General features: G+C 54.9%; 2 protein-coding genes across 3 annotated transcripts; both read right to left on the reverse strand.

Annotated features, from left to right (window-relative positions):
• Positions 1–328: 328 nt before the first annotated feature.
• On the reverse strand, positions 329–6,209 carry A1BG (alpha-1-B glycoprotein). Of its 2 annotated transcripts, XM_008988829.5 has the most exons (8): positions 6,150–6,209; positions 6,038–6,073; positions 5,665–5,934; positions 5,016–5,288; positions 4,101–4,397; positions 3,075–3,371; positions 795–1,082; positions 329–492 (listed from the first exon to the last, which is right to left on the reverse strand). In XM_008988829.5, exons 1-8 carry the CDS (start codon positions 6,181–6,183, stop codon positions 485–487), a joined length of 1,503 nt encoding a protein of 500 aa, XP_008987077.3. In that variant the 5' UTR covers positions 6,184–6,209; the 3' UTR covers positions 329–484. The 2 variants fall into 2 exon arrangements, with proteins under 2 accessions (XP_008987077.3, XP_008987078.3); XM_008988830.5 differs by lacking the exon at positions 5,016–5,288.
• Positions 6,210–16,929: 10,720 nt separating this feature from the next.
• LOC103790140 (zinc finger protein 837) lies at positions 16,930–18,432 on the reverse strand. Its single transcript, XM_008988831.6, is given in 2 exon segments — positions 16,930–18,207; positions 18,210–18,432. Coding segments are annotated over 2 exon segments (1,332 nt in total). The 5' UTR covers positions 18,352–18,432; the 3' UTR covers positions 16,930–17,017.
• Between the last annotated feature and the right edge of the window lie 5,756 nt (positions 18,433–24,188).

Genomic DNA, 24,188 nt, shown 5'->3' on the forward strand with positions numbered 1-24,188 from the left:
ACAAGCTTGGGCACACAGTGAGACCCTGTATCTACAAAAAAAATAATTAGCCAAGCGTGGTGATGCATGCCCCTGGTCCCAGATACTTGGGAGGCTGAGGCAGGAGGATCACTTGAGCCTGGGAGGTTGAGGCTACAGTGAGCCCGACTGCACCACTGCACTCCAGCCTGGGTGACAGAGCGAGACCTTGTCTCAAAAAAGAAAAATGTGGGCTTAAGAGCCAATTCTCTCTTCTACCTCAGGAGCCACCCCAGGACCCATCATTTTCAGGAGGACACAGGATCCCAGCCCACTCAACCCTGGGAGTCCAAAGACATTTTAAACAAAGTCTCTCTTCACATTTATTAATTCCTGGGAGGAACGAGGGGGCACCCTCCAGCCCCCCAGGGAGCCCAGCCTTCTGCTGCCACAGGAAGGGTGGGAGCCCGTCCAGAATCCCTGGCAGTTCCGAGGACAGCAACAGTACTCTCAGCCCGCGGCTGCATCAACTTTCTAGACAAACGGGAGAAAAGAGAAGTGGTGGACGAGGGGAAATCCTATGCCCTCCTCCCTGACGCCCCCCAGGAAGGAAGCGCGTGGGCGGCTGCCATCCGAGACCTCCGTCTGCACCTCCCTCCAGGGCTCCAGCTGCAGGGCGTTTGCTGAACACTTCCCCAACCGCAATCCCCCACGAGCCCCCGGGGAGACCAAGCGCCAACCAAAGGGAGGAACAGGGAAAGGCCCTCCTAGAGGAGGGCACAGCCGAGGCCAACGCCGCGGATGGAACCGGCACACGGGACCTCGGGAAACGTCACCTGTCACCAGGAGCTCCACGGGGTCGCTGAGCTCCGATTCGAAGGTGTTGGGCCACCAGGAGCGGTAGCGGCACCTGTAGTTGCCAGCGTGCTGGGGCCCCACGAAGATGAGCGCGAGGTTTGCCGAGGCCTCGCGGGTGTAGACCGTCTCCACGGCCTTCGTCTCGCCCTCGCGCAGCAGCTCGAAGGTGACGTCGGGGATGGTCCCCTCGCAGCGCAGGACGGCGTCTCGGCCCGCGAGCACCGCCCCACTCCACGTGGCCCGGAGCTGAGGCCTGGGAGGGGGCCCTGGGCAGAGCAGGCGGGCGGTCGGGCCAGGCCACACCCTAGGCCGCGCCCGTGCCTGCGCCTCATCCCCGGCCTCATCTTCCCCTTCTGTCTTGTTCCTGAGCGCAGACGGCTCTTCAGGCCCCGCGGAGCTGCGCCCGCTGCCTTCACACCCCGGCCATCCGCGCGCAACGTCTGTGTCTCGTGTCCCCGTCAACCCTCCCCCAGGACCGTGGAAGACCCAGATTCGGGGCCACTCGGGACTTCCGGGATTCCCAGCCTCGGTCATTCAGGACGGGTGAAGGGAAGAAGAAATGATGAAGAAATCAGTGCTCCTTCATTGAGGAACCAAAAAAGGACATACAATTTGTGTTAATATATGAGGGTTTTTTCCCTCCGTAAATTTAACTTTAAAACTGTATTTAAGGGGCCGGGCGCGGTGGCTCACGCCAGTAATCCCAGCACTTTGGGAGGCCGAGGCGGGTGGATCACGAGGTCAAGAGATCGAGACTATCCTGATCAACATGGAGAAACCCCGTCTCTACCAAAAATACAAGATTAGCTGGGCATGGTGGCGCGTGCCTGTAATCCCAGCTACTCAGGAGGCTGAGGCAGGAGAATTGCCTGAACCCAGGAGGCGGAGGTTGTGGTGAGCCGAGATCGCGCCATTGCACTCCAGCCTGGGTAACAAGAGCGAAACTCCGTCTCAAAAAAAAAAAAAAAAAAAAAAAAGAAGTTCAAAACCAGCCTAGCCAAGATGGTGAAACCCTGTCTCTAATAAAAATTCAAAAATTAGCCGGGGGTGGTGGCAGGGGCCTGTAATCCCAGCTACTCGGGAGGCTGAGACAGAAAATTGTTTGCACCCAGGAGGTGGAGGTTGCAATGAGCTGAGATCGCGCCACTGCACTCCAGCCTGGGTGACAGAGCGAGAGTCCGTCTCAAAAAAAAAAAAAAAAAAAAATCCTGAAAGATGTTGGTAACGCTGTTGAATTCAGCGAATTTAATTAAGTACTTATATTGATTTAAAAGTGTATTTTATTCAATAGTTTGAGTATCTTGAGGATACTAGCCCAACCTAGCAGAAAAGTATGTATAGCATACTTTGACATTTTAAAAGTTATATTCCATAACCATTGAAGTGCTGGGCAAACTACATGAAGTTGTTTACAATTAATTGACAGCTAATTGGCCGGGCACAGTGGCTCACGCCTGTAATCTCAGCACTTTGGGAGGCCGAGGAGGGCAGATCATAAGGTCAGGAGTTCGAGACCAGCCTGGCCAAGTGAAACCCCGTCTCTCCTAAAAATACAAAAATTAGGCGGGCATGGTGGCGCGCGCCTGTGGTCCTAGCTACTCGGGAGACTGAGGCAGAAGAATCACCTGAACCCAGGAGGCAAAGGTTGCAGCGAGCCGAGATCTCGCCCCTACACTCCAGCTTGGGCAACAGAGCGAGACTCTATCAAACAGAAAAGAAAAGAGAAAAGGAAGGAAACGGTACTCCCAGCAAAGGGCAAGACCCCAAGTTCTGGAGGGCAGACCTGCGCCCGCAGGCTCTGCTGGCCTCTGAGTCCTGGAGACGTCGATGAGGAAATGAGAGGGAAAAACGGAGCTGGGGACTGCGGGGCTGGGGAGAATGACACATCAGCCCTGCGCCCGCGGGACCGGGGCGGGGCCAGGGGACCAGCATGACGACAGACCCGGCCAGCACAGGAAAACAGAGCAGGCAAAAGCTGCAGGGATATGCCCAAGAAAACCTGGGTCCAGCCTCCATGCTGCTGACCACGATGCCACACGTGACCTACAGGCACGCGTCGTGGGAAATAAGCCGAAATTCGAGGCGTCCCCAGGACCCTCCACCACCGATCGCCTGCTCCCCGCCAGAGGAGGCGGTGGGTGCTGAATCGAGGCCCAGAGCGCGGCCGTCGGACGCCCAAGGACAGGCGGGCAAAGGCAGGAGGCTCCAAAGGCACTGAACCCGCGCACGCGCCCTCACTGGTACCCCCGCCAGCTCACCGTCCACGCGCAGCTCCAAGCGCGCGCTGGGCGCGGAGCCGCTGAAAGGTGGCTCCAGGTCCACGTACACGCAGCTGTAGTTGGCGGAGTCGGCCACCGAAATGTTGCGAAGTTCGAAGTGGGCCTCGGTCCCAGCGGGGCTCTGGAAACGGTGCACGCGGCGCCCGCCCCTGTCCTCTCGCACCAGGGCGAAGCGCGCGCCTTCCAGGGGTGCCAGGCACCGCAGCCGCACGCGCGTGCCGGGCTCCGGGTTCGGACTCGCGGGCTCTGCGGTGAACACCGGCGCCGGCAGCCTCTCTGCGGAGAGGACGCGGGCTGACCGGGCGCCAAGCAGGTGACCCGGCCCTAAGGCGTGGTCCAGCCCCGCTCTCTTTGCCTTGGCTGAGTCTTCTGCCCGCAATGATCTGGCCAGCTTCCTACCTCGCCTCCTCTGGGCCCGCCTTTCCATCCCCAGCCCTTCTTGGATATCTCACACGCACCTTCCACTGTTTCTTACTCATTTGTTTGTCTATAGAAACAGACGAGGACATGTTTTGTCCGTGGCTTGATGCCTCGTGCACGATGTCGCTCGATAGTGGATTTGCTCCACGAGCATATTCTGGGCACTGCCGCAATGCCCACGCCACCCAGGGGCATCTGTGATTCGCTGGGAATGGGGTTCGCTGCCCGATGCTCAGAGTTTGCTAAATATCATCAAGCCCAGAGTAAGCGAGTGGAGGAGCTGCCTCAGCAGAGGCCCTCAGTGCCCACCCAGACCTAGACCTGGCAGGCTGGAGGGGACCCCAGCGAGGTTGTGCACCCTGTGGCCTGGGCCAGACCTGTTCACCCAGTTAGTCTTCCTGGGGCCAGAAGTTTGCCACGCTTGTGGTCCCATTTGCAGTTCAGGACCCTGAGTCGGGGGATGGGCAGGTAAAGCTGAGACAGGACCACGGCCCAGAGCACTGCACTTCCCCGACTCTACACCTGGTGCTGCTCCTGCTTCCCAGGGACCCCGCCAAGCCCCTGTCACTGCCAACCCAGGCTCACCATCGCTCAGAATCAGCTCCGCCGGCTCGCTGTCTGCAGACCAGCCATTTTGGTTGTCACGCAGCTGGTAGCGGCAGGTGTAGTGACCTCCATCCCCCAGGGCCACCTCGTTCAGGTGAAAGAAGATGCGGTCTGGGCTGGTGCTGCTCCTGGGTACCAGCAGCTCTTTCTCCCCGCGCCGCAGCTGGAACTCCACTCCACTCAGGGGAGCCACGCAGGTGAAGGTCGCTTTGCTGCCAGGGCGCAGGACCTGGGTGGACTCTCTATCCAGCCTCAGCGCAGGTGGTGGTGGTGAGGCTGCAAGGTAGGCAGCGTTACTGGGCTCCCCTACCCTGGAGCTACCCTCTGCCCAGGCCCAGACCTCTGCCCTCCGCCCTCCAGGTGGCAGCCCCAGGGACACCCTTCCATTCTTTTTTGTGTTTGTTTGTTTTGTTTTTGTTTTTTGTTTTTTTGAAATGGAGTCTCTGTAACCCAGGCTGGAGTGCAGTGGTGTGATCTCGGCTCACTGCAACCTCCGCCTCCTGGGTTCAAGCGATTCTCCTGTCTCAGTCTCCTGAGTAGCTGGGATTACAGGTGTGCGCCACCACGCCCAGCTAATTTTTGTATTTTAAGTAGAGATAGGGTTTCACTACATTGGCCAGGATGGTCTCGATCTCTTGACCTTGTGATCTGCTCACCTCCGCCTCCCAAAGAGTTGAGATTACTGGCGTGAGCCACTGCACCTGGCCCACCCTTCCAATCTTTGGGCATCCTCTGCCCAAATTCCTTTGCAACCATCAGACACAAGCAACTGTGTGGCCAGCTTCCTGGACCTGGTACTGAGTAAGGGCATTCAGCATGGAGGTCAGGGTGAATGTGGCCGTGTCCCCTGTAGCCTCCTCCCCCAGCAGCCCTCAGAGATGCTTCCCCAGTCACCGAGCTCCTTAATGGTCACAGTATCGCTGGGCTCCGAGGAGGTGCCTGCCACGTGGGTCTGGTAGCTGCAGCTATAGTTCCCAGCCCGGTGGACAGGAAAGGTGGCCTCCACATCCTCCTGGGCCTCAGACATCTCCAGAAACTCATGGTCGCCTTCCCGCCTCAGCAGAAAAGTCACACCCCGCAGCCCGCCTCGGCACACCGCTGTTGTGTTCAGGCCGGGTGTGATCCAGGACACTGGCTTCACTGAGAGCCAGGGCGGAGGCAAGGACTCTGTGGGTGGAGTGGAGTCAAAGAGTGGTTCTGGATAACTCGGGAGACATGGGAAGCCAGCAGAGCCTGGGCCCCACACTCACGAAAATGTGAGGGAGACAGGGATGGAGGCATTGGTGGGAAAAGGGAGGCAGGCACCGGTGGAAACAAGGCGTACAGCAAGAGCAAGGAGCGTGTGGGGGCTGTACGGCATGGGGCCTGCTGGGGGCTCAGTCATTTATTCCTGGCAACACTGGGGTTAGCACAGATGTCATCCCCATTTGACAGATGGAAGACTGAGGCTCAAAGACATCAGATGACTTGGAAGAAGGGAGGCCTCCCCCCCAGTCAGCCACCTGCCCACTGCCTCCTGGCCCCGATCCATGCCCCAGCTCACTTGGCCCTGTCAGCTCCAGGAGCTCGCTCAGCCGGGTCCATCCCCGGGACAAGCCTGAGCGGCAGCGGTAGCGACCCTGGGTGTCACCCGTCAGCAGGAACTGGTGCTTGATGGCAGGTGCATCAAGGTGCACAGGCTCCTGGGCCACCCCATTCTTGAACAGCTGGAAGTTTACGGTCTCCAGGCGGGCCTGGCATGTCAGCGTTACCTCAGCCGAGGGTTCCAGCGGCGATTTGGACTCTGCCCACAGGAGGGGCTGGGTCTCAAAAACTGCAAGGGGTGGCTGGGATCAGCTCAGTGCCACGGGGACAGGGCTCACCCATGGCCTGGGGTGGGGTCACCCACCATCCCCAGACCCCAGCCCTGCACTCACATGTGGCTGCTTCTGTCACTGGGCCCCGGGAGAGACCTGTGGAGACAGCCCCTGTGAGTCTCCCATTCCCACCCCTTCCAACCCCAGGAACCCAGGCCCCGGGAGGCCTCACCCCAGAGCAAGAGGAAGGCCACCAACATGGACATGATGGTCACACTCACTCTGGTGCAGTGAGTGTCTGGGGTGAGAGTCTGCAGCAACAAGGCCCCGAGGGAGGGCGGGGGGGGGTGTGGGGGCGCCTCAGGCACTGACCTCTTCCCGTGTTTGACCTTCCCGGAAGGCAGGGGCAGGACCAGCATGGGGTGGGGGCAAAGGGTGAACTTCTGAGGCCTTAGGATCCTAAGCAACAATTATGATCAATAATCATGGATAATTAACAAACTAAATCAATAACGAGTGAGAAAATGAGGCCAAAATAACCTCATTGTCATTTCGGTGCTGGATCCTTTTCTAGAAGGGGGCGCCGAGTTCTCCTCACTCCGCCTGGAGCTGCTGAGGTCAGTGCACACTGCCAGGGCTGAAGTCCAGCGTGACCCCTCCCTGTCACACCACACCACACGTGTGACACCAAAGGTGGGGTTCACCTGTGTTCAGACATTCTGCGGCTGCCATCGCATGGGCTGCCTGGAGGTGCTCCCTCACTCTCCCTGGGTACTGTGGTTTCTTCTTCTCCATCACTGGTTTATTCTGCATGGCGTGACCCACCACGGCTCTGGAGTCAGATTTCCAACCAGGACATTCAGCCGAGATCTGCACCTCCCATGCCTACCCGTGACCTGTGCTCAGTTACCTGAGCTGCTGGTGCTCATTCCTGTGGCTACAGCCTGCTGCCAGGAGGCCAGGCTTCCCCCTTCCCCTGCCTCCCCATCTCCCCGTGGCCTCTCTCTCTCTCTCTGTCTCTCTCTCTCACCACAGCCTGTTCGGATGGAACAGGACGGGGTGAGACTGTGATGCTCTGATACTCAACCTCTGTGGAAGTCCTGTCATTCTCACCCCTGGAGGTCTGGTTCCCACCCTGGGTGTCCCAGACTAGCTCTGCTACTAGGGTGAGGTCAGGGAAACCATCCAGCCCTCACCTGCCCCCTGCACTGTATCTTCCCCACTCATTTATTCCACAAGCATTTAAGCATCTACTGTGTGCCAGACGCAAAGAAGACAGTGGGATAACTGGGCAAGAAGCATTCCAGGCAGAGGGAGCAGCCAGTGCAAAGATGGGAAATGGGGTTGCAATGAGAAGGAGCAGAGGAGGCAAGGGGTAGGGACGGTTGCAGAGCTCAGGGACGTGATGGTGACCAGTCATGCTGGGCACTGCAGGGGCTCTGGCTTCTGCTGTGAGGGATAGGGAGCTGGGGAGACTCCCGGTGTCTGGTTTCATTTCCATATTGCTGAGCACCTGCTGCATGCTCTCTCCTGCTCAGAGCCAGCACCTGGAGAGGCTGTGTTCTGGTTGGACTGGGGGAGAATGCATTCTCTGCAGAAGAGACAACCAGGTGCTGAGGTCTGAAGTCATAACCAGGCCTGGGGCACTCAGACGAGGACTGGTGGCCAGGCCAGAGGAGCAGAGCTCAGGGTGTGCACAGAACTGAACCTTGAACAGTGACATTGAACCTTTCAGCCCACTGGCAGTGGGGCTGCCCAGGCAGCCAGTGGCATGGTCAGATCTGAGATCTGCCGAGGTGGAGCTGTCCGTCTGTAACTTCCCTTTGGCAGTCCCAACACCAGCCTCGCTGCACCCTCCTTTTGGCTCCCTGGGGTTCTCCAGCCCTAAGGGTGGTAGCGGCATCCTGCAAGCAGCAACCTCTGAGTTTCTGCAACATCCAGTTTTGCTCCCTGAGCCTTGTGAAAGCTGCACAACCAGTCCCTAACGTGTATCCCCTCTGTTTGAAAAAGCTAGTGTGGTTTCTGTTTCCTTACTGGACTCTGACTGGTGTAGTACTTGGTATCGAGAAGAGTCCCTGGCCAGGTACAGTGGCTCACGCCTGTAATCCCAATACTTTGGGAGGCTGAGGCAGGAAGAACACTTGAGTCCAGGAGTTCAAGACCAGCCTGGGCAACATGGTGAGACACTGTATCTACAAAAAAAAAAAAATTTTAATTAGCCACATGTGGTGGCAAAAGAAAAGTCCCATGAAACGTAAGTACGAAGGTGAGACTCTGGGACTGATTTGATTCTGACCTCGGTCAGGAATGCAGCGCTGAGCTTCTTGCCAACAGAATATGAGACACTAGGAAGCCACAGCGTGCAGTTGCATCGCGTTTGACCCTCACCTGTGGTTATTTGACATGAAGTGTCGACTGAAGCCAGCACCTTGGGAGACACGGTGGCCACTGCACTGAGCAGGTGGTAGCAGCAATGGCGACCATGTGGACTGTGGGGTGGGTTGGCTGCTTTTGACAGTGCTAGAGAACTTATAGAAATACGACAAGCCCAGGGCTTTAAATCCTTAGCTCAAGACACAGAAACTTCTGTAGTGTAGTGGTTAAAAAAAAAAAAAGCTGGGCGCGGTGGCTCAAGCCTGTAATCCCAGCACTTTGGGAGGCTGAGGTGGGTGGACCGCGAGGTCAAGAGATCGAGACCATCCTGGTCAACATGGTGAAACCCCATCTCTACTAAAAATACAAAAATTAGCTGGGCATGGTGGTGTGCACCTGTAATCCCAGCTACTCAGGAGGCTGAGGCAGGAGAATTGCCTGAACCCAGGAGGCGGAGGTTGTGGTGAGCCGAGATCGCGCCATTGCACTCCAGCCTGGGTAACAAGAGCGAAACTCTGTCTCAAAAAATAAAAATAAAAAGACACACAGGCCCAGAGAGCTTCCAGGTTAGCGCTAAAGGAATTTCTGACTTCTTGAAGCAAGGGCAAATGCAGCTGAAGCAGACACAGAACTTAATTGCATGCATTGCAGAATTACAGCCTGCACTGAATTCACAGATCTGCTAAGTGACATCTGTGAGATTTAGGACAAGCAGGGAGACCTGGGGCGTGGAATGGCATTGAGTGCATGCAGAGGAAGCTAAGAATTGTGTCGCTCTTGTACCAGAAGCTGAGCCAGCTTGCTCCAGTCAAGACAACACAGCTGAGTCAGCATCAGCATGACCTGATACCCCACCGTCATTCTCTAGGACCCGTCTGTCTTTTGCAAAGGCCAGTCAAGTACAATGGGGGTGTCGTCAGACTTGCCACCCCTGCATCTTTCAGGTCCTCTGACCTCCTAGCCCCTGGCCGGAGACAGAAACCCGTTTACAACCTCTGTTCTCGCTCACAGCTCACAAGGGAGGAGGGGTGGGGACTCACACCCTGCCCTTGTTCCCCACTGGAGCCCCAGATCTCCATTTCGCACAGTTCTCAGAGGAGGCCAGCACACCTGTTAGAGACGCCAGTCCATGCCCATCTCTGCAAGGACGATCCTCTACCAGAAGTAGAGCTTGCTGCCTCCACCCTCGGGATCCTTCTCTGGGGTCAACAGCCCACCGCACATGTCCCCAGCAGATCTGAGGAGAAAACGAGGGGCATGCAATGGCATAACCCACCCTTCTCTGCACCCTCAGTTCTCAGGACAGCGCAGAGCACACAGGTGTGGACTGGAGGACATCTCTGACTCTGCTTCCCAAGCCAGGACCACCAAACTCCCACGTGTCACTATCATTTTCCCACAGCCCCAGGCCCTCTCAGACACCAACCCCCTATCTGTCCCAATGCTGGCTCAGCTGGGGTTGTGAGAGGGAGGCACACCCAGCCCCCAGCCCAGCCCCTACTCACCTGGAGTCCCGGCTCAGCTGAGTCCCGCTGCAGCCCCTCCACCAGGGCGGTGGCCTCCTCAGGGCTGCCGGGCCACTGCTCCTGCGGTAGGCCTGGATCTCCAGAACCAGTGTGCCCAGTAACTGCTCTAGCACCAAGAGCTCCAGCATCTGCTCCTTGGAGCATGCCTCGGGCGTCAGCCACTGGCACACAGCTCACGGTTCCTCACTGCCCTGCTGCCTCCTCGTAGCAGAACCCCCAGAAGCTCTGGTCAGGGGTCTTAGAGCTGGGCTCACCCACCATCAGTGCGAGTAGACTCTGGAGGTCCTGGGGGGCCAGGGCTGAGGCCTTACGCATCTAGCAGCCATCCTGCCCCTTCACTGGGAGGGAAAGGCAGCTGCTTGGCCCAAAGTACTTTCTCCAGAGCTGGAAACACAAAGGTGAGGCTGTGAGCACAGCAAGGCCATGAAGGTCCCCTCCTTGGGACCAACTGAGACTGAGTAAAAATGTAAGAATGGGGGTGTCAGCGCTTCAGGCCCCCAGTGTCAGCATCTTTGCCCACCTGGGTATCCAGGTGCCTGAGGGACACACTGAGGTGCCATGGCTGCTTGTACATCCCTGTGCCTCTCCCTGCTTTTCCTGAGGGTCCCTGCCCTGCCTTGTCTCCCCACATCCCACACACAGACCACCTAAGGCAGAGCTTGAAAACAGGACACCCATAGTCAGACCAGCAGATGGGTCCTGTTTGACTGTCCCCTCCGGGAAGTGTTTTAAAATTTTAAGTTGGCTGCCAATGTTAACACTTAATCAGATGCTGGTGGGAATATAAAATGGTGTAGCCTATGTGGAAACAGCAATTCCACTCAGAGAGAAATGAAAATATGTCCACAGAAAACCTTGTACCTGGATATCATGGCAACCTTATTTATAATAGCCAAAAAGGGGAAACAAGGCAAAATGCCCATCAGCTGATGGACGGACAAAATAAAACATGATCCATCTCTCCATACGGTGGAATATAATTCAGCCATGAAAAGGAATGCCCACCCCGGTCAACATGGTGAAACCCCATCTCTTCTAAAAATACAAAAAAATTAGCCAGGCGTAGTGGTTTGTGCCTGTAGTCCCAGCTAGTTGGAAGGCTGAGACACAAAAATCACTTGAACCCAGGGAGCAGAGGTTGCAGTGGGCTGACATCGTGCCGCTGCACTGCAGCCTGGGTGACAGAGTGAGACTCCATCTCAAAAAAATAATAATAAAGTACAAGAAGGTGGAAGAGTCTTGAAAATATTGTAAGTGTAAAAAGAAAACAAAAAAAATGTTACGTGAAAATTCAGACACAAAAGACTTCATATAATGTGATTCCATTTATATGAAATGTCCAGAACAGAGAAGTCCATGAGACAGAATCGGTTAGTGGTTGCCAGGATCTACATGGAAAAGAGAAAGGGGAGATACGGTTTCCTTGGGAGTGATGGAAATATTCTGGGATTAGTGGTGATGACTGCACAACTCTGAATATACTAAAAACCACTGAATTGTACACTTTACAAGGATAAATTTTGTGGCATTTAAATGATGTTTTTTATTTTATTTTATTATATATATATTTTAAGAGACGGGGTCTGGCTATGTTGCCCAGGCTGGAGTGCAGTGGCTTTTCACAGGCTTGATCCCACTACTGATCAGCACAGGAGTTTTGACCTGCTCCATTTCTGACCTGGGCCGGTTCACCCCTCCTTAGACAACCTGCTGGTCCCCTGCTCCCGGGAGGTCACCATATTGATGCCGAACTTAGTGCGGACACCCGATCGGCATAGCACACTACAGCCCAGAACTCCTGGGCTCAAGCGGTCCTCCCACCTCAGCCTCCCGAGTAGCTGAGACTGCAGGCACATGCCACCGCACCTGGCTAAATTATGTTTTGTTTTTTTTTTTAAGTTACCAACCAGTCTCAAAAGCATAAGAACTGTATGATTCTATTTACGCAACATTCTTTTTATTTTCTTTTTGAGACAGGGTCGTCTGTCACCAGGCTGGAGTGCAGTGGTGTGATCTCATCTCCCAGGTGAAAGCCATGTTACCGCCACAGCCTCCCAAGGAGTTGGGACACCAAGTACGTGCCACCATAAGCGGCTAATTTTTATTTTTATTTTTTATTTTATTTTATTTTTTTTGAGACTGAGTTTCGCTGTTGTTACCCAGACTGGAGTGCAATGGCACAATCTCAGCTCACCGCAACCTCTGCCTTCTGGGTACAAGCAATTCTCCAGCCTCAGCCTCCCAAGTAGCTGGGACTACAGGCGCACACCACCATGCCCAGCTAATTTTTGTATTTTTAGTAGAGATGGGGTTTCACCTTGTTGACCAGGATGGTCTCAGTCTTTTGACCATAATCCCAAAGTGCTGGGATTATAGGCATGAGCCACCGCGCCCGGCCTATTTTTATTTTTTGAGACAGAATTTTGCTCTTACCCCAGGCTGCAGTGAAATGGCACAATCTTGGCTCACTGCAACCTCTGCCCCCCAGGTTCAAGTGATTCTGCTGCCTTCAGCCTCCCGAGTAGCTGGGGATGACAGGCGTGCACCACCGTGCCCAGCTGATTTTTTGTATTTTAGTAGAGAGGGGGTTTCACCATGTTGGCCAGGATGGTCTCAATCTCCTGACCTCATGATCCGCCTGCCTTGGCCCCCCAAAGTGCTGAGCCAACATTATGCCACAGCACTACAGTCTGGGCAACAAAGTGAGACTCCGTCTTAAAAATAAATAAATAAATCTTTGGGGCATCGCGGGGGTGCCCAGCGCCGCGCCCGGGCCACCCGGACCTCCAGAAAAAATAAATAAATAAATAAATAATAATAAAAAAGTCGTCCGATTTCAATGAAAATCCGTTATTTTTGTATTGAAGAATAAGAAATCCGGACCCCCCAGGGGCCCACGTTTCTCAAGGCGGACCCAGGCAAGGCTGCCCCTCCATCCAGGGCCTGTGCTGTGCGACCCCAACCTGCCAGCCCCCAGCCCCCAGCACCGGCTAACAGGGCTGCCGTCCTGGGTCCGCCCTCGTCGTGGGGTAGCATGTGAGCCGCGGAAGGTCCTTGGTGTCTGCCTCGCTGCTCCAGCCTCCCCGCGGTCCTCACATCCACGCTGCGTGCCCTCTCTGAGCCTGGACGCCGCCTCCTCACCGCCAGACGGTCAGAGCCACCTCCCGCGTCAGTCCCGGCGGCCACGCGCCCAACAACGGGCACTCGTCTGACGGGTCACGGGTGCCTATTTGTGTCCTCCCCACCACCAAGGCCCAGGCTGGACCAATACAGGGTGGGTAAAGGGGAGGAAACGGCGGCCAGGTGGCGCGAGGCCTGTGCGGGCAGCTCCCCAGGCTCGGAGGTGAGGCCCCCCGCAGCCTGCGGAGCTCAGGAACTCCGCGGGGCGTGGGCTGATGAATGAATGAATGAATGTGGGAAGAAATGATGGCGCGGCCCGGGGCACGAAGGCGAAACCACAAGTCTGGAGGAGTGATGAGTGAATGAGTGACGGGCCGGGCGCGGTGACTCAGGCCTGTGATCCCAGCACTTTGGGAGGCCGAGGCGGGTGGATCACGAGGTCAAGAGATCGAGACCATCCTGGTCAACATGGTGAAACCCCGTCTCTACTAAAAATACAAAAAATTAGCTGGGCATGGTGGCGCGTGCCTGTAATCCCAGCTACTCAGGCTGAGGCAGGAGAATTGCCTGAACCCAGGAGGCGGAGGTTGCGGTGAGCCGAGATGGCGCCATTGCACTCCAGCCTGGGTAACAAGAGCAAAACTCCGTCTCAAAAAAAAAAAAAACTACAAAGATTAACCAGGTATGGTGGCTTGCGCCTGTAATCTCGGCTACTCGGGAGGCTGAGGTAGGAGAATCGCTTGAACCTGAGAGGCAGAAGTTGCAATGAGCGGAGACAGTGCCACTCCACACTCTGGCCTAGGCAACAGAGCAAGACTCCATCTCAGAAAAAAAAAAAAAAAAAAAAATAGACCAGGTGCTGTAAGCTAAAATAAATTAAATAAATAGCTAGAGAGAGGATCTCACTATATGGCCCAAGCTGGTCTTGAACTCCTCGGCTTAAGTGATCCTCCTGCCTTGGCATCCCAAAATGCTAGGATTACAGGCATGAGCCACCATCCCCGGCCTCCATGAGCTTTTTGATGCCAATTTTTCGAGTTTGCACTGGGAAGCCCCCACCCCAGCCCAGGTGGTTTGGGCAGTCCTTTCCTTGATCCTCAAATAACCGGTAACATCTTACTCTTTCTCTAAGTTTAAATATTTAACTTATGTTCATTTTATCTCATTTGCATGAGAGTCGATTTTAGCTTAAAAATTTTTCTTGGAATAGTCTCAAAGAACAAGAAAAGATACATAAATAATAAAAAAAAATTTTTTTCTTTTTGAGGAGGAGTCTTGCTCTGTTGCCCAGGCTGGCGTGCAGTGGCGTGATCTCGGCTCACTGCAACCTCCACCTCCCGGTTTCAAGCAATTCTCCTGCCTCAGCTTCCCAAGTAGCTGGGATTACAGGCGCTTACCACCACGCCCAGCTAATTTTTGTATTTTTTTTTTAGTAGAGACAAGGTTTCACCAGGCTGGTCTCGATCTCCTGACCTCGTGATACAGCCGCCTCGGCCTCCCAAAGTGTTGGGATTACAGGCGTGAGCCGCCGTGCCGAGCCCAGCTCAAAAAATTTTTTATCAGCCTGGGCAACATGGTGAAACCTCATCTCTACAGAAAAATACAAAAATTAGCCAGATGTGGCGGTGCATGCCAGCCAGCTGCTCATGGAACTGAGGCCCTTGGAAACCGCGGTGAAGGCTCTGGCTTAGAACTCATTCTTGCTCCTGCCCCTGCTGCCTCTGACAGATGCTGATGCTTTCTCATGTGTCCTTCCTCAGGGGACACACCTCCTGTTTCTAGGATGTATGAGCATAATGAATTTTGTTTTCCTGAGCTTGTCCTGTGTCTCCTCTTCTGGTCACACCTGACAGAGCAGCACATAAAAGCCACAGAACGCCAGGAGAGCTGCTGCTTGGGGAATCCTGCAGGAAGAGTCCTGAGGGATGTGGTGGGGGGAAGGCAAGGACGGCTCTCCCTCTCCTGGAGGCTGGGGAGGGCTTCAAGGAGACTACAAGGTGGGAGGAACGTTGGGCAGGGCCTGCCTCATCAGGATGCTTTCCCCAGAAAAGAAGGATTTAAGCCACTGGTGGGTGAGTCCTGGATTAACCAAGACCTGGGCCTTCTGGGGGCTGTGGAGGACTGAGGACATTATGAGGTGAGTTTCTCCCTGGGTGGATTCCCCAGGGGCTCCGAGGCTGGTTTCAGGCCCTGCCCTTTGGCTGCCCCACTGGAAGCTCTGAGCATCCACCCCTCAGAGGTGCTTTTCCTGGTCTGACCTTGGCAAGGGCAGATAAAGAGGTACCCCAGGGAGGGTCACCAATGTCTGGGGCGTAAACAGCGCCCATCTGCACAGTACCATTAGGGCCACAGAGTGTGGTAAATGTCAATGGCCGGCTCAGGTGGTCCCCAGTGTGGCTGCGGGGACCATCTAGGAATCTTCTGCCTCGGGGTCCCAGGCCACACTTGGGGAACTCTATTGGAAGCAACAAGGCCCAGGCCCTGAGGGCCCAGCTCTGTCCTCTCCCGGGCTCTGGTTTAGCCATGTGCAAGCCCTCCCAGCTGGTGTGAGGAGGAAATGCACGCCAAAGGGCAATGTCCTGACACAGGTCTGTCCCTAGACAGTGTTCCCGGTCAGCCTCTGGAGTGGGGAGCCTTGGGTCTGTCTGGAGCCAGTGTGGATGAAATGTAGGAAGAAATTGGAATCACAGCCATGGACAGCCACTCATATAGCAGGGAAGAGGTGGACTCCCACCTCTGTGGTGCTGGGGGCATCATGCCAACAACTCTGGCACCCACTTTACTTCCACTCACACCGCGGAGCCTTGGGGAGATGCGACTCAGCCTGGAGTGCCTCAGGGGAAAATAAGGAGACCCCGCTAGTTAATCAAACCAGGGCAAGCTCGCCAGGGCATCACACTCCACCTAAGGGAACCCCTTCTGCAACGACTCCTGAGCTGCCAGGGCCGGGACAGGCAGAAGCCTGCCGCGAGGTTTCACCTCTGGAGGGTCAGGAGCTGTGCCAGGCCGGCTACGGCAAAGGGTGTGCAAACACCCTGAGGTCCCAAGGCTCCTGAATCCGCCTAAGGGGCAATAAGAGGTCCTAGGTTCGAATCCTGCCTCCGGAGAGTCATTTTTCCCTGTTTCCTCACATACCAGAGAGCCCAGTAACACGCACCGTATCTCTGCGGAGAAAAAGACCCCAGAGATCGTGGACACAGTGCCTGGGCCACATAGCGCCCCGTAGAGATTTTTTTTTGAGACGGAGTTTCGCTGTTGTTACCCAGACTGGAGTGCAATGGCAGGATCTCGGCTCACCGCAACCTCCGCCTCCTGGGTTCAAGCAATTCTCCTGCCTCAGCCTCCCGAGTAGCTGGGACTACAGGCACGCACCACCACGCCCAGCTAATTTTTGTATTTTTAGTAGGGACGGGGTTCACCATGTTGACCAGGATGGTCTCGATCTCTTGACCTCGTGATCCACCCGCCTCGGCCTCCCAAAATGCTGGGATTGATTATAGGCGTGAGCCACCGCGCTCGGCCAGAGATCGTGGACACAGTGCCTGGGCCACATAGCGCCCCGTAGAGATTATTACTGCTTTTGCCTGCAACTGGATGCTGCGTGCCCAGTTAGAAAAGGTTAAATAAAATTCTAGGGGCCGGGCGCGGTGGCTCAAGCCTGTAATCCCAGCACTTTGGGAGGCCGAGGCGGGTGGATCACGAGGTCAAGAGATCGAGACCATCCTGGTCAACATGGTGAAACCCCGTCTCTACTAAAAATGCAAAAAATTAGCTGGGCGTGGTGGTGCATGCCTGTAATCCCAGCTACTCAGGAGGCTGAGGCAGGAGAATTGCCTGAACCCAGGAGGCGGAGGTTGTGGTGAGCCGAGATCCTGCCATTGCACTCCAGCCTGGGAAACAAGGGCGAAACTCCGTCTCAAAAAAAAAAAAAAAAAACTCTAACAGTGGAAGCCTGTGGACACCATGCGTACAAAGCCTAAGTTTAATCAAGGTTACAAACGTTTGTGGGTTTTCCGGGACAACGGCCTCTCCTGGACGCAGGGTTCGCTTTGGCGACGCGTCGACTCTCCACCCCTGGCGGTCAAGGCGCCGCGCGGCCGGTGTCCCGCTTCTGGTGCTGGCTGAGGTTGGAGCGCTGGCTGAAGGCGCGGCCGCACTCCCCGCACGCGTAGGGCCGCTCGCCCGTGTGGGTGCGCAGGTGGCGCACCAGGGTGCCGTTGCGCACGGAGGCCTTGCCACAGTCGCGGCAGACGTAGGGCTTCTCGCCCGAGTGCAGGCGCAGCTCGGAGCAGCCGCGGAAGGTCTTGCCGCAGTCGGGGCACGCGTAGGGCTTCTCGCCGGTGTGCACGCGCCGGTGCTGCCCCAGGCCCGAGCGGCCCTCGAGGGCCTTTTCGCACGGTGGGCACGCGAAGGGCTTGGCGCTACTGTGCGTGCGCCGGTGCCGGCTCAGGTTCGAGCGCTGGTTGAAGGCCTTGCCGCACTCGGGGCACGCGTAGGGCTTCTCGCCGGTGTGCACGCGCCGGTGCTCCACGAGGTGAGAGAACAGGCCGGAGGCCTTCGCGCACTCCACACACTCGTACGGCTTCTTCCCGGCTCCCGACACCCGTCGGGGACTCCGCTGGCCACAGTCCCCCAAGGGCGGGCACTGCAGCCGGAGGGCACGCCGGACCGGGACGGGGCGGCGGCGGTGGTGGTGGCGGTACAGGCCGGAGGTGCGCACGAACGCCTTGCCGCACTCGTCGCAAGCGTACAGTCGCTGGGCCGCGGGTTCGGGAACACCCGGGCAAGGTCGCGAGGTTTGGTCGCACTCAGGACACGCTGGGGGGCCTTTGCCCGGCTGCTGCTGGTTGGGGCGAAAGCGCTTCCCGCAACGGGCACACAGACTGGGCTCCTCCGTCGCCTGCAGCCGCCCTTGGGGGATCCGCGGGGCCCTCCAAGCAAAGGCCTCGCCGCACGCGCAAGCCCGGGGCTGCTCCACCGAGGGGCTTCTTCCGCGGGAGGTCGGCGTTGGGGTCCGCGGGTAGGTCGGAGCGCCAGTCCCCTGTTGGCACGGCCAACAGTCCGTGTGGACCTCACACGGTTGAGTCCGGGGGTGGTTCCGGAGCCACTCTGGACAAGGGTCACACACGGGGGCCTTCTCCCCAGCGGGCGCCCCGCGATGCAGGGCCAGGCAGGAGTTCCTGCTGCAGTCCCTGGCGGGCGCCGGGCTTTCACAGGGGCCCTCCCCAGCCAGCAACCCCTCGGGGGTAACTAAGTCAGGGTCCTCAGAATATTCTTTTGAGTGGGGCGGCTCCCTGCTAGGTCTTCTTCGAGGGGCCTCAGCTCCTCGGGCCTCTTCTCCCGGGTCCCGGAGACACCTCGGGCATCAGCCTTGGGGATTCCTCCCTGCCCAGCCTTGTGGGCCGGACCGTCCATCCTGGGGTTGGCCCCTGGCGCAGTGTCCTGGCTGTAGGATCTGGAAAGCAGAGGAGAAATGGAGGTTGGCAGTTCCCAGGAGAAGAACTGGGACAAAGAGCGACCACCCCACAGCTGGCACCTACTGGGAGGTCCCCAGCTCTCTGCAGACTCGAAAGGGGAAACGGAGTGATATAGTCAGGGCCTCCTGTCCCTCTTCAAATTGTCAACACCGAGATCCCAGAGAACAGCTTCCCAGGCTCTCCCTGCCCACATCACTGCTCCTCCTCCACACTAGATCCTAAAATATTGTGCCCCTGGCTAAGGCCCTCCCTGGTCCCCCTTCCCCAAGCAACAGGGACTCCAGGTCCTCCTGGCTCCATTCACTGCCATTGTCCAACTCTTTTGGGAGGTGTGAGGTGGGACTCACCTGACAGCTGACAGCCTGGCCAGGAGATCCTCACGGCAGAGACCAATGCTGGGCTGCCTCTCCCCTCTTCAACCAGCTAACCGTGGTCGTCTCAAGCCTGGCAGCCTCATCTACAAAATGGGTATGATAGTCGTAAGTGTAAACAGCCGAGCAGGGAGACAGGCAGCCCAGATCATTCCAGCAAGTGTGGACATGAGCAAGGCCTGGTGCCTGCTGTTACTGTTTTAAAATTCTGCCTCGGCTATATTAGTTACCTACTGCTGCTTAAACAAACTGCCGTCACCACAGTGGCTTGAGACAATGCAAACTGGTCATCTCACGGTTCTGGGGGTCGGAAGTCCTAAACGAAGGTTTCAGTAGCGTGGGTTCCTCCTGGAGGCTCTTGGGGAGGACGTTTGCTTACCTTTTCCAGCTTCCAGATGCCACCTACTTTCCTTTCTTCCATCTTCAAGCCAGCAGTGAGATATCTTCGTCTCTCACTTTCTGGGCTTGCCGTCAAATCTCCTTATTCTCCTCATAGGACGTGGATCCTTCTGCCTCTTGTGATCACACTAGGGCAAGCAGACATAATCCAGGAATCCCCCCATCTGGGGGTCCATAACCTCATCACACAGTTCTTTTGCCTTGTGAAGCAACATACTCACAGGTTCTAGGGACCAGGTCATGCACATCTTTTAGGAGGACATTATTCTTTTTTTTTTTTTTTGGAGACAGAGTTTTGCTCTTGTTACCCAGGCTGGAGTGCAATGGCGCGACCTCCGCCTCCTGGGTTCAGGCAATCCTCCTGCCTCAGCCTCCCGAGTAGCTGGGATTACAGGCATGCGCCACCATGCCCAGCTAATTTTTTTTTGTATTTTTAGTAGACATGGGGTTTCACCATGTTGACCGGGATGGTCTCAATCTCTTGACCTCATGATCCACCCACCTCGGCCTCCCAAAGTGCTGGGATTACAGGTGTGAGCCACCACACCCGGCCAGGAGGCCATTATTCTGCCTACAACAGTTGACTTTGCCCAGGTCTTCACACCTTACAGGGAAAACACAGTACATGCATCAAGATGCCATTTAGGTGAAACACACGTTTAGCCTGGAGTTAGGAAGGATACACGCTTAGCTCAGACCACTCTCACCTGGGGAGGGGCTCACTTGGCTGGGCTCGGTGGTGATTTGCATAGGGAGGACTCCAATCTTTGGGCACTATGCATGGAGGGGTTGGGCAGAGGAGAAGGCCCACCTGGTGGGCAGACTGGTTACTTACAGGGAAATCGAACAAGTAGGGGAGAAGAATGAAGCTTATGAGAGCAAAGTTTTTCACTGTTGGAGAAAGAAGTGACAAAAGGGGAAAGGAAAGGCTACATCAAACCCTGCAGCGCAAACTAGAGACACTGTGAGTTTCTAATCTGTAGTCTGCACTGACAGGAGATACACACACGTGCATATGTAAATATTTGTCTCCTAACCTAGCAGCTGAATGGCTGAAAATAGAGGAGGAGAAAGCAGAGGACTTGCTTCCTGATCAGGAAACCCCTAACTCAACGACAGTTACTGAGAATCTGAGAACTGACTTACAAAATGCCCCATGGATAAGAAAGGGAATTTTCAGCCGGGCGCGGTGGCTCATGCCTATAATCCCAGCACTTTGGGAGGCTGAGGTGGGTGGATCACGAGGTCAAGAGATCGAGACCATCCTGGTCAACAAGGTGAAACCCTGTCTCTACTAAAAATACAAAAATTAGCTGGGCATGGTGGCACATGCCTGTAATCCCAGCTACTCGGGAGGCTGAGGCAGGAGAATTGCTTGAATCCAGGAGTTGAAGGTGGCAGTGAGCTGAGATTATGCCATTGCACTTCAGCCTGGACAACAGAGTGAGACTGCATCTCGGAAAAAAAAAAAAAAATTAACCAGGCATGGTGGTGCATGCCTGTAGTCCCAGCTATTCAGAAGGCTGAAGAAGGAGAATCACTTGAACCTGTGAGGTAGAGGTTGCAGTGAGTCAGAATTGGGCCACTGCACTCCAGCCTGGGTGACAGAGCGAGACTCTTGTCTTAAAAAAAACAGGCGGCGGGGGTGGAATTTTCCTCACTGTATTGGGATGTGAGGTCTCTCAGCCTCACACTACACAATCCTCCTGTCCCCTCCCTAGAGCTCATTGTTTCCAGAACAAAGATGGATCTGTCCAGCACAGCCTTTATGAATCTCGGTGGCTAACATCACATTCAGAGCACGAGATGGACATGCTTGTGGCACCCTTGTAAATCACTGCTTCACTGAGCACAGGAGCACAGAATCTTCTCCTTTTGTTCTGTGTTCTTTTTTCTGTGGAAGGTAGATGTCCCTTTATTTATTTTTAATATTAGTTAATTTATGTATTTATTTAGAGATGGAGTCTTTCTCTGTCGCCCAGACTGGAGTGCAGTGGCGAGATCTCAGCTTACTACAACCTCTGCCTGCCAGGTTCAAGCAATTCTGCTGCCTCAGCCTCCCGAGTAGCTGGGACTACAGGTGTGTGCTATTCATGTCTGGCTAATTTTTTTGTATTTTTAGTAGAGACAGGGTTTCACCATGCTGGCCAGGCTGGCCTCAAACTCCTGACCTTGTGATCCATCCACCTTGACCTCCCAAAGTGCTGGGATTACAGGCGTGAGCCACCATGCCCGGTCAGATATCCCTTTTTAAATTTTTTATTTTGTATTTTTATTTATTTGTTTATTTGAGACAGAGTTTCACTCTGGTGGCCCAGGCTGGACTGCAGTGGCATGATCTCAGCTCACTGCATTGTCCACCTCCCGGGTTCAAGCAATTCTCCTGCCTAAACCTCTCGAGTAGCTGGCATTATAGGCACCCGCCACCACACCCAGCTAAGTTTTGTATTTTTTTTTCAATAGAGATGGAGTTTTACCATGTTGCCAGGCTGGTCTCGAAATCTTGACCTCAGGTGATCCACCCGCCTTGGCCTCCCAAAGTGCTGGGATTACAGGTGTGAACCACCATGCCCAGCTGATATCCCTTTATTAAATGTCTCAGAAATCTAAGTATTTAGTGAGATGTCCTTGACCTGATGTCACTTTTTCTGTTTTGCAAATTTCTTTTTTTCTTTTTTTTTTTTGAGACAGAGTCTTGCTCTGTCACCAGGCGCCAGGCTGGAGTGCAGTGGCGTGATCTTGGCTCACTGCAACCTCTGCCTCCCGGGTTCAAGCAATTCTCTTGCAAGTCCCAAGTAGCTGGGACTACAGGTGGGTGCCACCATGTCCAGCTAATTTTTTTTGTAGTTTTAGTAGAGACGGGGTTTCATCATGTTGGCCAGGATGGTCTCGATCTCTTGACCTGGTGATCTGCCCACCTCGGCCTCCCAGTGTGCAGGGATTATAGGCCTGAGCCACTGTGCCTGGCAGGTTTGCAAATTTCGAAGGCAGTTGCCCTGGGCCACCTAGTGGCCTGAAATAACTTAACCCGAGTTAAGTTCATTTAATTCGGGAAGCATTTAACCAAGCCTACACATGTCGACTTTTCAGCCGAGGGCACTTCAGAGCGACTGGCTCCAGTTCTTTGAAGGAAGGAAGCGATGACCAGTTGTCCCTGGTGGATTATTTCGTCCTTGGACGTCATGGCCACATGGCAGAAACGCACTGATGGTCAGTACTCTGGGGACGAATGTTTTTGAGTGGATATTTAACATGCCAAAACCGGTTAAAAGATGCAGAGTTAGACAAGTTCTGCAGGTCTTGAAGGGCTCTGAAGCAGCGTTGGTTCCTGTTCTGCTCTACGGGAGGCTCCTGGCGTGGGCTGCAGAGCACACAGGCCCAGTGCCAAGGGTTCAGCTAGTACTGGTTCCGGGCATTTGCTAATAAACCAGGGTGACACCAAGGACAAGGAGACTCTGTTGTGATGTGGGGGTTTCTCAGCCTCACTTGTCACATGTGACAACTGCACAACCCTCCTGTCCCCTCCAGGCCTGTGTGAGACAGGGAAGGTGAGGCTGCCCTTCCCCGTCTGCACCTTAAAGCCACTCAGGGTCTGGATTTTCCTGAAACTTCTGGAGCTGCATACAGGCTCACAAAGGCACTGATCCTTCCTCAATCTCTGTCCCTCAAGAGTGGCCCTAATCAGGACTAATTTATAGAAAAATCCATCACCTTTCCCCCACTGTGGGCTCTGCCGCTTCGTGCCTTGGTCTCTCCGCCTATCAAATTAGCCAGCTGGAGCTTTGAACTCAAGGAGGTTCGCTTGGAATTAAGGCACTTCTCTGAGTATGAGGACGGCTGGGTGGTGCTGAACACCAGCAGGCCTTGCCGCATGGTCTGGACCGTGCACGGGGCTCCTAGAGTGGCCTGTCACCTCCCAAGCCGGTGGAAGTCTGTGAGAGAGAATGGGCACTCAGTTACAAGCACCTCCTTCCCAAACCTTGTGCATCTGAGTCTGAGCCTTCCCACCTGGCTGGTGGGGATACAGATAGTGCAGCTGCCATGGAAACCTCCAGTTCCACAGAAAGGTACAGATGGAGTTACCACACCCCCAGCAACTCCACCCAAAAGAAATGGACAGAGGCACACAAGCAAACACTGGCTCACAGATGTTCACAGTAGCCAAAATGGGGAAACAAGCCAAGTCTATGAAACGAAAAAGGCATAAATAAAATGTGGTGTATCCACAGAATCGGATATTATTCAGCCATAAAAAAGGGATGAGTACTGGCTCAAGCCTGTAATCCCAGCACTTTGGGAGGCCGAGGCGGGTGGATCACGAGGTCGAGAGATCGAGACCAACCTGGTCAACATGGTGAAACCCCGTCTCTACTAAAATACAAAAAATTAGCTGGGCATGGTGGCGCGTGCCTGTAATCCCGGCTACTCAGGAGGCTGAGGCAGGAGAATTGCCTGAACCCAGGAGGCGGAGGTTGCGGTGAGCCGAGATCGCGCCATTGCACCCCAGCCTGGGTAACAAGAGCGAAACTCCATCTCAAAAAAAAAAAAAAAAAAGGGATGAGTACTAGCACATACTGCAACATGGATGGACTTTAGAAAACATGTTAAGTGAAAGAAGTGAGTCACAAAAGACCACATATTGCATAATTCCATTTATATGCTATATCCAGAATAGGCAAATCCATAGGGACAGAAAGTAGATTAGTGGTCGCCAGGGGCTGAGGGGAAAAAGAATGAGGAATAATTGCTTTATGGGTATTGAGTTTTGTTTTGGGTGATTAAAATGTTCTGGAAATTATAGTGGTGATGGTCGCACAACATAGTGAATATATTAAAAACAAAAAAAATACTAAAAGCTGGCCAGGCGCAGTGGCTCACACCTGAAATCCCAGCACTTCGGGAGGCTAACGTGGGTGGATCACTTAACGCCAGAAGTTCAAGACAAGTGCAGCCAACGTGGTGAAACCCCATCTCTGCTAAAAAATACCTGAGTAACTGGGTGTGG

The sequence above is a fragment of the Callithrix jacchus genome, chromosome 22 (assembly GCF_049354715.1).
Source record: "Callithrix jacchus isolate 240 chromosome 22, calJac240_pri, whole genome shotgun sequence".
Taxonomy (NCBI): Eukaryota; Metazoa; Chordata; class Mammalia; order Primates; family Cebidae; genus Callithrix; species Callithrix jacchus.

Coding starts and splice junctions, on each gene's coding strand:
- A1BG (XM_008988829.5), bottom strand. CDS start 6,183: ATGTCCATGTTGGTGGCCTTCCTCTTGCTCTGGG. Junction 5,289..5,664: donor CCTGGAGCTGACAGGGCCAA/GTGAGCTGGGGC, acceptor CTCCACCCACAG/AGTCCTTGCCTCCGCCCTGG. Junction 4,398..5,015: donor TGTGACCATTAAGGAGCTCG/GTGACTGGGGAA, acceptor CCTACCTTGCAG/CCTCACCACCACCACCTGCG.